Raw genomic sequence first — 16,213 nt, 5'->3', positions numbered from 1 at the left:
ATTTCTTTTCAATGATTAACAAAATTCAACTAATTATAAAATATTTGGTCAAATTAAAAATCACGACAAGTGCGTTAATTTGATATAATTTATGTAAATATTGAATTTAATATATAAAAATTATATTTATTTAATAATTAAAATTGTAAAAAAAATCTCTCTAATCTCTCATTTTTTGTTGAATAAATTTAATTTTTATTTTTTATTTTTTTCGCTTAACTTATTTTTTTTCTTCATAATATCAGTTGTTATAATTATGAATTCTTTTTTTTCATTATTAAGTTCAAATATATTCAGTTAAAATTTTATTTATAATATATATATAAGAGGAGTTTTTTACCGGTAAATTTTCTCTATGCTTTCAATTTTTTCCACCAAATTTTCTTTCTCTGCTTTTTTCTTATTCTAATTCTTTTCAAAAGTCGTTCACTTCAATTCAAGAAAAAATATTCAATATTAATAATAGAAATATAAATTTTATAAAGAACCAAGAAAAAGCAAAAACGAAAAAAACCCTAGAAAGCACAGAAACACAGACTAAGGGCCGAGCCTCATTAAAACCTATCGTGGAAAAACCCCAAGGGGAAAAATCCAGTATAGGAAAAAGAGTGCCCGTCAAAGCCGAACACAAAGAAAGGGAAAAGAGAAACGATAAGATAGCTTCAAAGACTCCGGCCTAACCATTGTCCCTAAACCATCCGGTTTTCTCCTCCCCAACAACAAAAAGAACTAAAGAACAAGCAACAAAGGAACGGCAACAGCCAGCTCAATCTGCCGCAAGAAGAACTCACGAAGCAACTAGTCGACCACGCGAGTGAAGAAAGGAAGATAAAGATCCTCCATAACCAGCTGTCTAATATCTGCAACATCATGAAACCAATAACCTTCATCTTTAACATGAGAGGCCAAACAATCCGCGACTCTATTGCGCTCACGATAAATATGAGAGATGCGGTAAGAAAAGGTAGCCGCATAAGATAACGCCTGAATCCAACGAGCTTTGAAACGCCAAGGAACACTTAAAGAGCGAGAGCTCAGGAGACTAACAGTGAACGTGGAGTCGGCCTCAAACCAGACTTGCTGCCAACCCGTTTTATGGGCGCTCTCTATAGCAATAATGAGAGCAAAAAGCTCCGCTTCAAAAGCCGCGCCCCTACCCCCAGAGAAATGAAAGCAGCCGATCACCTCATTGAAAGCATTACGTGCAACCCATCCAGCGTGTATGATGCCATTTCGGATGGACCCATCAGTATTAATTTTGACCCAGTTGGGAGGAGAGGGAGCTGCCACGTGATGTAGATGTAAGTCAGAGGCCGCTTAGCCTTGCCGGGGATCGAGAGAGCTCTAAGAATTAGAAGGTCCAAAATAGAATTGTTCATCGGCCCTAAGTCGAAGTTATTTGCCGCCTCAGTCAAGAAAACCTTGAGCTGAATCAGAACAGCATGTCGAGAAGGGGCTCTAGCGTTGAAAATAATATCATTGCGATGATTCCATAAGCTCCAAATCAACGAAACGACCCCAACCTGCCAAATGTTATACACTTGTTTTCCAGCCTTAAAACCCATAGCATATCTGATGAAGCTGCCAATATCATAATAATCCGACAACTCTAGATTAAACTAGCTCATGAAATCCTTCCAAATAGCCTTAGAAAGCGAGCAAGACCAGATGATATGGTCTGTTGTTTCCTCATTGCCGCAACAAAGGGAGCAGTGGTTATGCCCCAAGAAACCATGTCTTTGCAGTGCATCAAAAGTGGATAACCTTCCTATAATAGCGCGCCAGACTAGCAATGATCTGCGCGTAGGAATAAAAGGGGCCCAAATCTAGCCACCCCAATCAACGATAGGAAAATAGGGGCGAATATGATCAAAAGCTAGAGCCGCGGTAACCTCTCCAAAGCTCGAATGAACCCAAGCTCTATCATCTTTCTCAGCAGAAATAGGGGTCATGATGATATCCAAAGCCACGGTTGGAAAGGCACTGACAAAGCTCTCGGTAAGATGCCAAGTACCATCAAAGAAATAATCTGAAACCTTTTGATGAAATAAAGGTAGCATGTAATCCGAAATTTTCAGCCTCTCAGAAAGACGATAATCAAGCCAATTGTCTCTCCAGAAATAAATAGTGTCACCCAGCCCAACCATGCAGAAAGAATCAGCAGCCAAGGAGCGAATGGAGTGACGAACCCCAGTCCAAATAGAAGAAAAAACCCACCGCGAGACCGGCTCCATAACTCTGGTGAGATACTTTTCCGAAGAAGAGAGTATCCAAACGAGCCCAACTTCATGATGTACCAGCCAAGTCTATACATAAAGCAAGAGTTAATATCCAAGAAAGATTTAATACTGGCTCCTCCTTGGCCTTAATAGCCCTCATTTTGTTCCAATTAACCAAAGAGACCGACTTCTGCAAAATACTCCCTGTCCAAATGAAAGATCTACAAGCACGATCAAGTTCATGAAGCAGCTTAACCGGCCATTTGTACACGAGCATGCTATGAACAACAGAACTGTTGATCACCGAATTAACCAGACAAATCCGACCGGCCATGGATAATTGCTTTCCTTGCCAACGCGGGAAGTGCGCCAAAATTTTATCTTTAATCGGGGCGAGCTTTCTAGCTGTGATGCCCGGGGACGAAGTACGGAGTGATCGCCGGTGCAAAGAGGCACGGACAAAGAGCGGCTCCGGTTAAGACTTCCAAGCGGAGGGGCGCAAGGATGAACCGGAACACACCCGAACGAGAGGGATCCCGAGAATATGCAGGTATGAGACTGCATATTCGAGGAGAGCTTAAATGATTTGATAGGTGCTACTCATATCAACAAGATGCATCTTCTTTTCTGGTGCCCATGTGGAAAAAACTCCAAGGTTAAGCGTGCTTGGCTTGGAGCAATTCCGGGATGGGTGACCCCCTGGGAAGTTACTCAGGGAGCTTGCGAGTGAGGACAAAGCACGCTAGAAAAGACTCGTGTTGGTCTGTGGGGACAGCCGTCAACTCTGGAGCCGGGCTGTTACAAGTGGTATCAGAGCCGAACCTCTCCCAGTACGGTGTGGTTCGGGGACGAACCAAGCGGAAGCTGGTGGGCCTGTGACGCCTGGGGACGAAGTACGGAGTGATCGCCGGTGCAAAGAGGCACGGACAAGGAGCAGCTCCGGTTAAGACTTCCAAGCGGAGGGGCGCAGGGATGAACCAGAACACACCCGAACGAGAGGGATCCCGAGAATATGCAGGTATGGGACTGCATATTCTTGGAGAGCTTAAATGATTTGATAGGTGCTACTCATATCAACAAGATGCATCTTCTTTTCTGGTGCCCATGTGGAAGAAACTCCAAGGTTAAACGTGCTTGGCTTGGAGCAATTCTGGGATGGGTGACCCCCTGGGAAGTTACTCAGGGAGCGTGCGAGTGAGGACAAAGCACACTAGAAAAGATTCGTGTTGGTCTGTGGGGACAGCCGTCAACTCTGGAGCCGGGCTGTTACACCAGCAGTGACCCGTCTAACAAAAATAGGGAGCCCAAGATAAATAAACGGAGTGGAACCAGCGCCGAAACCCAAGGCCCGAGAGATCCGCCGTTTCCGTGCTGTAGATACCCCTTTTCCAAAAATGATGGTTGACTTATTCTTATTGCAGTGCTGCCCAGAAACAGAAGCATAAATTTGAAGAACCGAATCAATCATAACACTATTTCTCTTAGAAGCTTGACAAAATAAGAGGACATCGTCAGCATAAAGAAGATGGGACAGGAAAAACTCTCTTCTAGAATAGCGCATAGGAGTAATGAGCCGCCGAATCTAAGCATCTAGAAGGAGTTTGCTCAAAACATCCTCTGCTATGCCAAAAATAATAGGAGAATGAGGGTCTCCTTGTCGAACACCTCTACTGCAGGTAAAATAACCGTGAAGAATGTCGTTAAAACGAATCGAGATACGAGCGGAAGTGAGAATCGTGTCTATCCAAGAGCAAAAAATATTAGGAAAGCCAAAGTTCTTGAGCACATCCGGATAAAATCCCAGTTAAAGGTATCAAAAGCTTTCTTAATGTCAACTTTCAGAGCCATATTCTTGCCCTTACAAGATCGTTCCATGCAATTCACGCCCTCGAAAGCAAGCATGATGCACTCGTGAATGGCGCGACCCCTGATGAACCATAATTGATTATCAGAGACAATGTCAGGAGCAATTCTGTTGAGCCGAACCGCGAGAATCTTAGCAATGATTTTAAAAATGAAATTCCCCAGCACAATTGGCCGATAGTCGGAAATATACCGGGCATCTTTCTTCTTGGGTAAAAGACTAAGCACGTTAGAATTCATGCCAGTGGCCAAATAGTGATGAGTGAAGAAACGTTGGACAACCATAATGACATCCACCGAGATAACATCCCAGGCCTTGTGATAAAACATCCCATTAAAATCGTCAGGTCCGGGAGAGCTATCCTTATCCATCGAGAAGACCGTAGCTTTAATTTCCTCAACAGCAGGGACACAAGTAAGATCAGAAGCCTGATCCTCGGAAACCAAAGAAGGAATGTAGTTCAAAATTCAAGACAAGTCCTGATTGAGCGGAGCGTCCTGAGAGAAAAGCTCCTTATAGAAATGCACAACATGATCAGCTATGCGATCACGATCGTCCACCAACTCCCCTTCAATGTCCAGATATTTGATAGTAAGAGTAGAGCTTCGCATTTTCACCATGTTATGAAAGAAACGAGTGTTACGATCACCATCGGTAAGCCAACAAACCCTGCTCTTCTGCTGAAGGAGAGCAGGTAGTCGAGAAAGAATCGAGGCAATCGAAGCCTGAAGTTGCGCCTCGCTATCAAAAAGAGCATCTGAATAACCATTGTTGTCAACCTTAATCTGCAGCAAAGAAAGTTTAGAATTCAAGTCCGCCAGCGAAACATTGAAATTACCAAAAACCTCCCGATTCCAAATTTTAATATCCTTTCTGAGACGCTTGAGCTTTTGCATAAACCGAATCATGGGACAACGGCAATCAATAGGGGCAGACCAAGATCTAGAAACCATAGGAAGAAAGTCAGAATGATCACACCACATATTTAAAAAACGAAAAGGCTTTGAAATCGCAGCGGAAGGAGCCGGATGTGCCTTAAGCAGAATAGGGGCGTGATCCGATCCATTGCAAGGAAGCACAATAACATCCGCTGAATGCCAATGATCAACAAAAGCATTGGTAAAAAGAACTCTGTCCAACACGGATTTCGTAGTAAGAGGAAACTGGTGACGATCCGTCCAAGTGTAAAACGGTCCGCTAGAGTCGGCTTGAATGAGCTCATTATCGTCAATAAAAGCCTGAAACGCTCTATAGGAGATACAAGAGGGACGTCTGCGACCTTTACGCTCATGCTAGAGTCGGCTTGAATGAGCTCAATATTAATGCTAAATTAAAGATTACGAAATGATCTTTAATTTGATGTAAAATTATAAAAAATGAATTTGAAACGAATACGTTATGATTATTTAAAATGTTAAAATTATTTTTTGTTATCTCATTTATTTCTAATGTTGAACATGACACTATTTATTCATTTTATTTTTGTTAGTTGGTGAAAAAATAAGTAGATTAATATCCTTTTTTTCCTTTCAAAACATTTTAAAATAATAGTAGTAGTTTTTAATGCAATTAAGGAGACTACTTAGTTTATTTCAAAAACATGATTGTATAATTATACTTATTTTAAATTGAAAAGTATTTTTAAATAGTAGTAGTAGTTTTTAATGCAACTAAGGAGAATAAAATTTGTATTAATTTTAATATGAATTTGTACATAAAAATTTAATGAAATATCTAAAAATAGAATTTAAAATATTATATAAATTTATTTAATTATGTGTAAGATTTATCTATTTATTTATATAAATAAATTTGTGGTTATATTTTAACTTTTATCGCATTTTCCTTATTTCAATTCAATTAGAATTGGAAAATCAATTTTGAAATCCCGAATTCAATTGAGATACTCCTAATTCGAAATCATCAAATTAGAGATTGAATTGATTAAATTGGATATTCAAATTTGAAATCTCCAACTCAATTAGATCAATTAGAATTTGTGTATTAATTCAAATTAGTCGTTTGGCAACCATCGTATGCTAGTCAGAAATGATGAAGCATGTCACTCAATTCGTGGCAGTGTGTGTGGTTTGCAAAAGAACAAATATGAGACAAAATCTCCAGCTGGGTTGTTGACAGCCTTGTCAATTCCGGCTCAAATTTGGAATGATATTAATCTTGATTTTGTCTCAAGCTATCCACACTCAGGTTTAGTGGATTGTGTGTTAGTCGTGATGAATAGATTCTCCAAGTATGGTCATTTTTTGGCTCTTCACCATCCTTTCACGACGAAATTCATGGTGAAAATCTTCATTCGTGAGATAGTTCACCTACATAGTATTCCAAGTTCAATTGCATCTGATCGTGATCCTATTTTTCTTAGTTCATTTTGGAAAGAGTTGTTTCACATGGCCGACACTACTCTGTAGATGAGCTTGGCGTACTATCCCGAGACTGATGGCCAAAAAAAGTATTGAATAGATGTGTGGAAACTTATTTGCGTTGTTTCTCGTTGAAGAGTCATAAACAGTGGGCTAAGTGGTTATCATGGGCTGAGTATTGTTACAACATAGGATTCCACTCTACAACAAGTACAACACCATTTGAGGTTGTTTATGGTCGTCCTCCACTTGTGCATGTGTCATTTTCTGCCAAGAGAAGTTCGAGTGCAATCGATGGCAGATTCATTGACGTCTTACGATGAAGTTCTGATGCATTTGCGCTATCATTTGGAATGCGCCCAGCAAAGGATGCTGCGTGAAGCTCATAAGCACATGCGTGATGTGGAGATACATGTCGATGCTCTTGTTTATCTAAAGTTTCGGCCCTATCGGCAGTCAACTTTGTTAAAAAATAGAAATCGAAAGTTGATGCCACATTTTTTTAATCTGTTTGAAGTTGAACCAAGGGTGGGTTCTATTGCCTATCGCTTAAAGCTTCCACCCGATTCTAATATCCACCCAGTATTCCATGTTTTATTATTGAAGAAAGAGATTGGTGTGGTACAAGCTGATCTGGTCCTTCCGGAGGATCTCATGGCAGTAGATCCACCATTTTTACCATAACATGTGGTGGATTGAAGGATTGTTGAGCGTCGTGGACAGTCAGTGGAGCAAGTTTTGATCAAGTGGGATGGGTTAGATGCGTAAGAGACTACGTGGATGGATATATCTGACGTTCAAGGACAATTTCCCTACTTTAGCCTTAAGGATAAGACTGTTTCGAGCGGTGGAGTACTTGCCGCCTATGGATGGTTTATGCATGCGGGAAACGCATTGTTGTCGACTATTTATTTGTTTGTTTTGTTATGTAGTCTATTCCCTCCGTCCCCCATAAATATGCTTAGGTGCTTCCAGCATGAATTTTAATGAAAAGTTGTTTAGAGTATTGATAGTGAAGAAATAGTCTCACATTAAGGGGGGTGTATTCGTTCAGGATTTTAATAGATTTCTACAGACTTTTAAAATCTGGGTGTATTCGTTCAAGACTTTTAAAAGTCTATGAAAATCTGGGTGTATTCATTCAAGACTTTTAAAAGTCTATAAAAATCTGGGTGTATTCGTTCAAGACTTTTAAAACTCTATGAAAATCTGGGTGTATTTAAAAATCTATGGATTTTAACATTGGATTGATTTCCATTGATTTCATTCAAAAAATACACATGAACAAATCCGAGCTCGGACCACGAGAATTCGGAAATCTTGAAATGCCAGCGCCGGCTGGGATCCAGCGGCCGCGGCTCGAAGAAGCCAGCGCCGGCTGAAACCCAGCGGCCGCAGATAGCAGGTAGAAGAAGCCAGCGGGGCTCCCAGCGGTCGCTGGCACCCAGCGATCGCTGGGTGCTGGGTCCAGCGCTCGCTTGAGCCAATGGATGCTGGGATTTTTTTATTTCAAATCCGTAAAAATCACGTCAAATTCATGATAAAATTCATCCAAAATCTATGTAGATTCCTATTAGAATTCCAAAATACACGAAAGAATCTATGTGAAATTCATAGACTTTTAAAATCCTTTGATTTTAAAAATCTACAAAGTTCCTGAACGGATACAACCCCCTAAGGGAGCGTTTAGTTTGGTGGATGAAATATATAAGATTGATAGGATTGGAGGGGTGATTAAATAATCCACTCAATTTTGGGGTGATAAATAATCACTCAACTGGATGATTAGATGCGGGTCGTATTATCAATCACGGACTCAATCATGCAAACCAAACATTTGATTAAGGTGGATTATTTTATCAATCATACCTTATCACTCAAACAAAAACGCCTCCTAAAGGTATTGATTAGTAGATTGTGTGTAAAATTGTAAGTTATAATGGTAAAATTGTGAAAATTTTATGTGGAATTGTGTCCAAAAATAAGGAGTCCATAAATTTGTTGGACGTACCAAAAATAAAAATCATGCATAAATATGGGGGACGAACGAAATATTATTTATTTGTTCAAAGTCATTATTATTATTATTTTGGTTTCGAGTCTCACCCAATGTTGCATAGGCTTTAGAGATAAGGGTTTTACTCCCTCCGTCCTATTAATAATTTCTCAGTTATTATATAATTATATTGAAACATCCCACTAGTAATGTCCTATACCTACTTTAGTAAAAAAAATTAACTATTTAAATATTATTAATGATGGACCCAACTAATTGTGTACATCAATTTACTTAAAACAATCCTTAAATATCTTCTATCAACTCACTTTATACCTTAACTATATTTTTTCTTAATTTTTGTGCTCAAAAGTCAAAAGTAATCGAACATTACTAATGAGACGAAGGGAGTATTATTTATAGTAGGAGAATAGGTTAGTAACGTATCTTTCGATCAGTGTGTGTTTAGGACGGTTATCCGTAGGCCTCATGGGAGGATTCATGTTCAGTTTTATTTCTATTGAATTTTCTCGCAATATTTCGCCTTTACTCTATCAGGTCCATAAACACACCTACGGTTAAAACTTAAAAGTAATAAACAATTCCCCATCATTATTTTGGAGCATTACCTGGAAAAGAATAATAAGATGATTTGTGTATGCAAAATCCCAACTTATGGAGTTTTCAGATGGAGGTAACAGAATCAGCATCGCTGCTCTCACTGTCGCTGCTGCTGCTACTCCTGCTTCCGCTTCCGCTGCCACTACCGCTGCCACTGCCACTGCCGCTACTCTCACTCCCACTGCTGCTATTGGAGCTCGAAGTCTGGCCTTCTCCTGCTTGTGCGTTAACCTGCGCTCTCAGTGCTTCCGCAGCATTTGGTCCCTTATCAGCTTCGTCGTCGCTAACATCAACATCAGCAATCTCCTCATCCGTGTCAGTTTGATGTGGTATGTTGATGTCGAAATCGAGTTCTTTTACTTCGATTGTGCTTCCATCAGCCGCTGCATTACCATCATCTTCATCTGCATTCATTATATCCAGATCTTCTTCGTCTTGGTCATCAATCTTCAACTCCGGTGACGGGTTTGATGAGTTTGGCTGCGCTACAGGGATTTCAGCAGCCTTATCCGGTCTAGGTTTTGCATCTGATTTGAAGAAAAACAAGTTCGCAAATGTGTTACACGTGTTACTACAATACTGATATTACGCAAGCCATCCCACCGAACGTCACCAAGAAAATAACCACCCCAAATGCTTTCAACTAAACTAAAATGAATTTCAAAACTCTCACTCTAAGAGTACTATGTTTAATCAAAAATCAGATTGTACTGCGCAACACCAGTGTTTATTTTCTATAAAAATAATATAATGTGTATTAGAACTGCCTTTACTCATCAGAAAACATCACATAAAAATAACAGATACAACTCATGACACCAAGTCATAGATAAAATTGTGCTATCTAAGAGCATAATAAATTCCGGAAAGAAAAAGAAAAAAGGTGAAAACACATGTTGCCCGACTAAAAATAATATAGAACACGTTGATAGAGCTACCAGCCTACCACCATCTTTATCTGTGATTTACCCGATAGCAGATCTTGGGCGTCGCATGACGGGGTCCCTTAGCTTTCGCTACCCACTCTACCCTTACAACTTATTAGAGCTTCTCTCCCCACACCCAAAAAAGAAATAGATAAAACAGAAACAGGCATGTAAAGCTGAACTCTATTTTTCTGACAATACTTTCAAACTGAACTAGGTGAAACTGGACTAGAGGTATATCATAAAAAAGCCTAAAATATGTATCACAATTCACAACCAATAAATTTTCTTTTTTCACAGATAGAGAAAAGACGTTTCACCGTTTTTAGCTGTAAGTTTTTTCCTTGAGTCTATGACACTAAAGTTTAGCCATAAATCGATTAAATGGAATTGCCTATGGTTAAACAGGGATGAGGGTCAAATTCACATGTAGTGCAGATGCTAATATTTTTGGATTAACATACATACCCGAGCTTTTGAAGTCCCCAATCTCAATTCGTTCAACTTCAACCTGCAAAAAGTCATGGAAAAAAGAAAAAGTCTATTTATTCAATCCGATAGCAAGATACAAGATACCACACCACTTCAAGATACTTGCTCCACAATCTGAATACAAGTTTTTCATGTAATATGGATAAAACCAATTATGCACCTAAAAAGGCTGTGAAATGTGCAGTTCGCATTAAGTACTAAACAGACTCCTGATCCACAAAAAAATATCATAAGTAACTATGAAATCAGTCCAAGCGAATCATCTTTGGAGCTATCATGTGTGCGCCTACAATCAGCCATTTCAAAACTAAAATATTTTGACTCTCTAAAATGATCGAGAAGAAGACATCAATGCAGTTTAATAAAAGAACGTACAGGCAGAGCAGGAAATGGGTCCTTGTTCAAAGGCTGATGCTTAATCCCTTTCACAATTGGTGGCGGACTTGCATCAGCCACTCCAACTGATACAACCCCTGGCCCTGGCCCTGGCCCTGCAGATTCACCCATCATCCGATTATGCCTCAATCGCTTGACAGCACGGTGCAACCTCTCCAACCGAAAAGACTCGCCATCAAAGAAAAGAACAGCATCATTATCCTTGCAATCCTCACTAGTTCCCTCAAAGGTTACCTTAGGCTTCCCAGGTTGTATATTTTGAAACTCCACAGAGACCTTATTATCCTTGCTTTTGTGCAGGGTGCCTCGCTGATTCTTATCGATTGATGCTGGCTTGAACTCATCTGCAAAGAAGGGGGAACAATCCAAATCAGGTGCATAGCTTCAAACATTGAACTCTCAGAAAACACATTTTATTGCAGTAATAGTTTAAGCAACCATAACTCTTGAAAGTAAAGAAAGATAATACAGATGACTAAATGTACCTATGCTTTATTTCGATTACCAAAATTATACAATAAAAAGAAAGAAAACCCCTTCAAAGTTCAAACTAAAGAAAAGAGATTAGGAGTCTAACACAATAAATTAGGAAATTTTAGTACGTGAAATATTTAAAAAATTGTGCATCCATGTGAAGAAAGTGGAGAAGTATAGTAGTAGCAGTACTTACAGCGGAAAGTGCAAAATTTTGAGGGATTGTGATCACTGAAGGATGAGCCTAGGGTTAGGTTGTACCACCGTTCAGCTTGGGGTGCAGTGCTCGGTTCACTCGAGTTGTTCATCCCTGCCATTCTATTCTATTTTGCACCGAAATTACTGACCCAAAAGTAAGATATTCAGGCGAAATGGTTCTGGAGAGGTCAGAATTGAGCGATAAAGAAACAATTGGATGAGCTTACTCTCGTTTTTTCTGATGGAAAGCTTCAAGCCAAATTTAGAATAGCACCTGCCACCTTCACAATAATCTAACTTCCTGATGAGTGAAGATAAGGCAAAAGTTACTGAACCAAAACCATAACACAATTTCAGAAATAAAACCATGAATAGAAGGACCAATTTTCATGTGATTCAAGAAAGCAACTTTAGGTTTCGTTCAATCAACAACAAACCCACCATATATTTTACCAAAATTCATAATGCGAAAACATTGTTGGTTATAATTCAGCAACTATTAAACAACTTACACAAACATCTTCTGATGCTACCATCAGCATTAAGTAACTGTAATTAAATAAAACAAATATAGTCAAGCATCCAGTAACAGTAGGGTTGATGAGTTACCATCAACAAGCCTAACACCATCATCATGAGTAGCAGAACAAACAGCATCAAATATTTGACAATTAAGTGATTAATTCAACCTCGTAAGTTCATACTGAAACATAGCCCGATTATCCAAATGCTATCACTCTACCATCAACAAGCCTAACACCATCTAACACAATCAATACAACAGTTGGACCATAAGAAGCAAAAATTCCATAAAAGTACTCAAATCATTTTTCCAAATACAGCAGCTTCTGATGCTAGCAGCAACATTCAATCAATTTGTTACTCCCTTAGATAATCAGACAAATTCTTCATCAAAAAATTGGCAAGTTTCACAACAAGACTGATGATAAAAGCAATTCACTTCATACACAATAACTAACATGAATTATTCTTAGATTCCATATCGTTTATGTAACCACAGAGGCAGCGCAATTTCTCTAAAGTGGAGCCAGCAATCAACAGACATAAGAAATCGTCAATGGCGAGGCATGTATTCAAAAATTAACCAAATCTGATAACGAGAGCGAAAGAATCAGCACATACCGAGGGTCAACATGCGGGGGCGGCTCGGCAGTTGCAACTGCTCCGGTGGAAAGGGCGGCTAGTCTCGTTGCTCTTCTCCTTCGCTCATTTCTGACTCGGCTCCCCCAAAATATTAAAAATTAAAAATAAAAATAATTATTTGTGTTCCAAATAAAATGGTATTGATTGCGTCTTTAGGCCTCGACGTTTTGCTACATAATTATTTGGCCCTTATTTGATTTTCTTTTTATAAGTAAAAATGGTAATCTCATACTCCCTCCGTCCCGCGAAGCTTGAGCAATTGCGTCCAAAAATAACAGCTATAATGAAAAACAGTAAAGAACGCGAAATTTACGTGGTTTGATTGTAAAGATCTACGTCCACGGGATTGCAGAGATTTACGTTTTTATTATGTATGCTAGGGGTGGGAAGATAGGGTTCGGGTATAGGGTACCCGATTATCCGATCCGAAAAAATCGGGTATCGGGTACCCTATACCCGAAAAATTAGGGTTCGGGTTCGGAATCGGGTATTTAGGGTGGCAAAAAATTGGGTATCGGGTATACCTGATCGGGTATCGGGTATACCCGAAAATACCCGAATTTTAAGTTTGAAAAATAGTGATATTAATTAACTTTGACTTTGAGAATCAAGTGAGTCCAACCTCTTACGCCCCCAGCCCTACTTCTGTTCCCCACTCCCGCATCCTGCCGCCTCCAGCCTCCCACAATCCCACTCCCTCCCTCCCGCCTCCGGCCTACCACCCAGCGACCCAGCGGCACGCCGGCGCCCCTCGCCCGCCCTCACGCGCCTCCACTCGGCCTCCCCCCTATTAGGTTGTCCCTCCGCGCGCCTCCCACTTCCCGTCACCATTTTCCGTCAAATTGCATCGCGCTGCAGCCAGCAGCACTCCAGGCTTCCACCGAGTCTCCGACAGCACAGCAGATATGTTGCTGCTTCTTCTTCTTCTTCTCTTTTTTTTTTTTACATATTTCTAATTTCTCGGTTTTGAGCACAAACATATTTGGTATACACGATTGACAATTGAATGTTATTTGGTATTGGTATACACAATTTTATTTGTGTTTTGAGCACAAACAGATTTATTGGTTTTGAGCAATTGACATTCGAATGTTATGGTTGATTGGTATACATATTTGCATATGGGCACATTTTTGAATTTTTTTTAAAAAAATCGAGTATTATGGTACCCGAATACCCTATTAAGCCAAATCGAGTAATTCGGGTACCCTAATACCCGATTTAGCCGAATTCACGGTTTGACTTTGGAAATTGACATTTTAACCGGGTAATTTAGGGTACCCGAATACCCGAGTCGGGTATTAGGGTACCCGATTAAGAAATCGGGTTTGGGGTTGGGTATTGGTTTCCGGCCTTATTCGGGATCGGGTACCCAATTTTTTCGGGTAGGGTACCCGATCCCGACCCGATTCCCAGCCCTAATGTATGCGGAGAAACTAACAACTTACAAAGAGTATTGAGAGCTGGATGATCTAACAAATGAGAACATATGCCTTTATTTATAGGCAAACTACTAAGAATCCTAATATGAAAAGGACTTTGCTATTGAATCCTATTCAAATTGGGCTTTCTCATGTTTATCCGTGTGCAGTCATCTTGATCTTGAGCTTAAATCCTCCTCTAAGTGGGATCCTTCTTGTATTCTGATAGGCATGGAGTAATCCCTACGTTTCCCGGTTGATTACAAGCTAAACAGGCCTGTTTCGGGATATTTACCATCTGCCGGGTTGAATCGTCCTTGTTTTGACCAAATCAACTCTGTCTGGGCTAGAATTAAGCTTATACCCGTTATTAACATCCGATAAATAAGGAGTGCATATTTTTATCCTCATCAGCTCCTCCCCCTAGTCTGGTCGAGACATGGCTTTTAATGTCTCGACCAAACTAGAGAACTAGTCATGCAGGGTGACATTCTCTAATTCCAGCTTTGTCCTTCATTGAAAATGAAATTTAACATCAAGTAAATGCTTTATTTCTTATTCTTACCTGGTAATTTTATAGCAATATGGCCGTTTTCAGCTTTGCAGGATTGATTTCATTGACACAGGGATGATTTTCAGGGCACTCGTACAGGCTGCTTTCGATGTTGTGACGAAGTGACAAGTATCTGGACACGTTTCTGCGTGTGGAAGACCGTTCGCTTTCTCACACTCTCGCCTTCTTATACACGCTAGCCTATTCGCTTTCTCGTCCATGTACTTTACCGCGATTTTGATAAAATCCTAATTTACCTTCATTCAAAATTTTACCTCACATTTCTAGCTGTTACAAGACTCGGGCCCTCCACAGTTCATGCGTCGGAGCTTCAGAAGATAGGAGAAATTTTGCGTCTTCCTCACCCTGATTTCACTCTTCGCACTCAGAGTGCCACTTTCGAAAAGCCTGATGACGAAAACCTTCTTTCTACCATCATTTCCATGTGGAAAACTCAAGTCATTTCAGGCCTGCGATTACCTCTTCCTCTATTTTTAATAGACGTTCCCAATTTCTTCGATATCTTCTTTTCTCAAATTTCCCCTTCAACCATTAGGCACGCCCTAGCCTTCCATATTATGTTGACTTTCTTTGGGATAGAGAACACTGCTAGGGTGTTTTATGAGACCCAAGTGATGAAAAAATCTGATATTTTTTAATACTTTTCTTCCGTCTCTTCATATAATATTCACTTTTTGGACTGTTTTGATTTTTACGATCGAAACTGGAAACATAGATATTTCTTCGTTAGCCTGAACCAGGGGGATTGGGCTAGAACATATCACCTGTACAATACTAGGTGGACTAAGGAGAAAATGGATCATGTTCCTCCCACTACTACCCATTTGCAGTGGGTAAAAAACATTCTTCCTCAAATTAAGGGTCTAAACCTTAAGCAAATTTATAAAGATAATTCAGCCCTTGCTCATTCAGGGCTGTTTGAGCTTTTTCCTATTGGAGATATTGGTAATTTACTCGTTATATGCAGGTTTGAGGGTGTATCAGAGTTGATTGACTCATTATTCTTGTTTACTTGTTTGCAGACATGAGGTGGTAGGAACGAGTTAAACTGAGGTGACTAGAAGCCTTAAACAGGGCTGCTTCTGTCAGCACCCCTGCTCTGGGGACCGGCCCTGCGGAAGGGATAGTAGTCACCACCTCTGATTCTACCCTAATCGAGGGAAAATCAGGCACGGCTGGCAGATCTAGCACAGCTGGAGAGTCGCAGGGATCTTCTGCAGTGCACTCTCTGATACCTGTCTCCCCGTTTTTGCAGGTTCTTTTGCCCCCTTCTTCCTCGGGTAGACACATGTCTACTCGATCATGCTTGCACAAGCTCAATCTTACAGGTTTGCTTAGGCCTCCATCGGCCTGCCTAAACCTTAACAGGTTTGATTTCGCCTTCATTGGCTCGCCTAAACCTTAACAGGTTTGATTTCGCCTTCATAGACCCACCAAAGCCCTTACAAGTTTATTTAGGCATTCACAGGTCTGATTATGCCTTCGCG

The 16,213-nt window shown here is 40.1% G+C and overlaps 2 protein-coding genes across 5 annotated transcripts; both read right to left on the bottom strand.

The window, feature by feature from the left end:
* Positions 1–798: 798 nt before the first annotated feature.
* LOC130994359 (uncharacterized) lies at positions 799–1,565 on the bottom strand. The gene is made up of 2 exons (XM_057919406.1): positions 1,264–1,565; positions 799–1,153 (listed from the first exon to the last, which is right to left on the bottom strand). Exons 1-2 carry the CDS (start codon positions 1,563–1,565, stop codon positions 799–801), a joined length of 657 nt encoding a protein of 218 aa, XP_057775389.1.
* A 7,376-nt stretch (positions 1,566–8,941) lies between these two features.
* LOC130994706 (uncharacterized) lies at positions 8,942–12,906 on the bottom strand. Of its 4 annotated transcripts, XM_057919780.1 has the most exons (7): positions 12,711–12,873; positions 12,080–12,116; positions 11,795–11,868; positions 11,566–11,711; positions 10,875–11,239; positions 10,476–10,518; positions 8,942–9,608 (listed from the first exon to the last, which is right to left on the bottom strand). In XM_057919780.1, exons 4-7 carry the CDS (start codon positions 11,684–11,686, stop codon positions 9,145–9,147), a joined length of 993 nt encoding a protein of 330 aa, XP_057775763.1. In that variant the 5' UTR covers positions 11,687–11,711; positions 11,795–11,868; positions 12,080–12,116; positions 12,711–12,873; the 3' UTR covers positions 8,942–9,144. The 4 variants fall into 4 exon arrangements, with proteins under 4 accessions (XP_057775763.1, XP_057775761.1, XP_057775762.1 ...); XM_057919778.1 differs by lacking the exon at positions 11,795–11,868 and having other exon boundaries at positions 12,711–12,874; XM_057919779.1 differs by lacking the exon at positions 12,080–12,116.
* Between the last annotated feature and the right edge of the window lie 3,307 nt (positions 12,907–16,213).

Source organism: Salvia miltiorrhiza, chromosome 7, assembly GCF_028751815.1.
Source record: "Salvia miltiorrhiza cultivar Shanhuang (shh) chromosome 7, IMPLAD_Smil_shh, whole genome shotgun sequence".
In the NCBI taxonomy this organism is placed as follows: domain Eukaryota; kingdom Viridiplantae; phylum Streptophyta; class Magnoliopsida; order Lamiales; family Lamiaceae; genus Salvia; species Salvia miltiorrhiza.
Note: the sequence above shows the minus strand (reverse complement) of the source record. Positions and strands in the feature narration are given on the sequence as shown.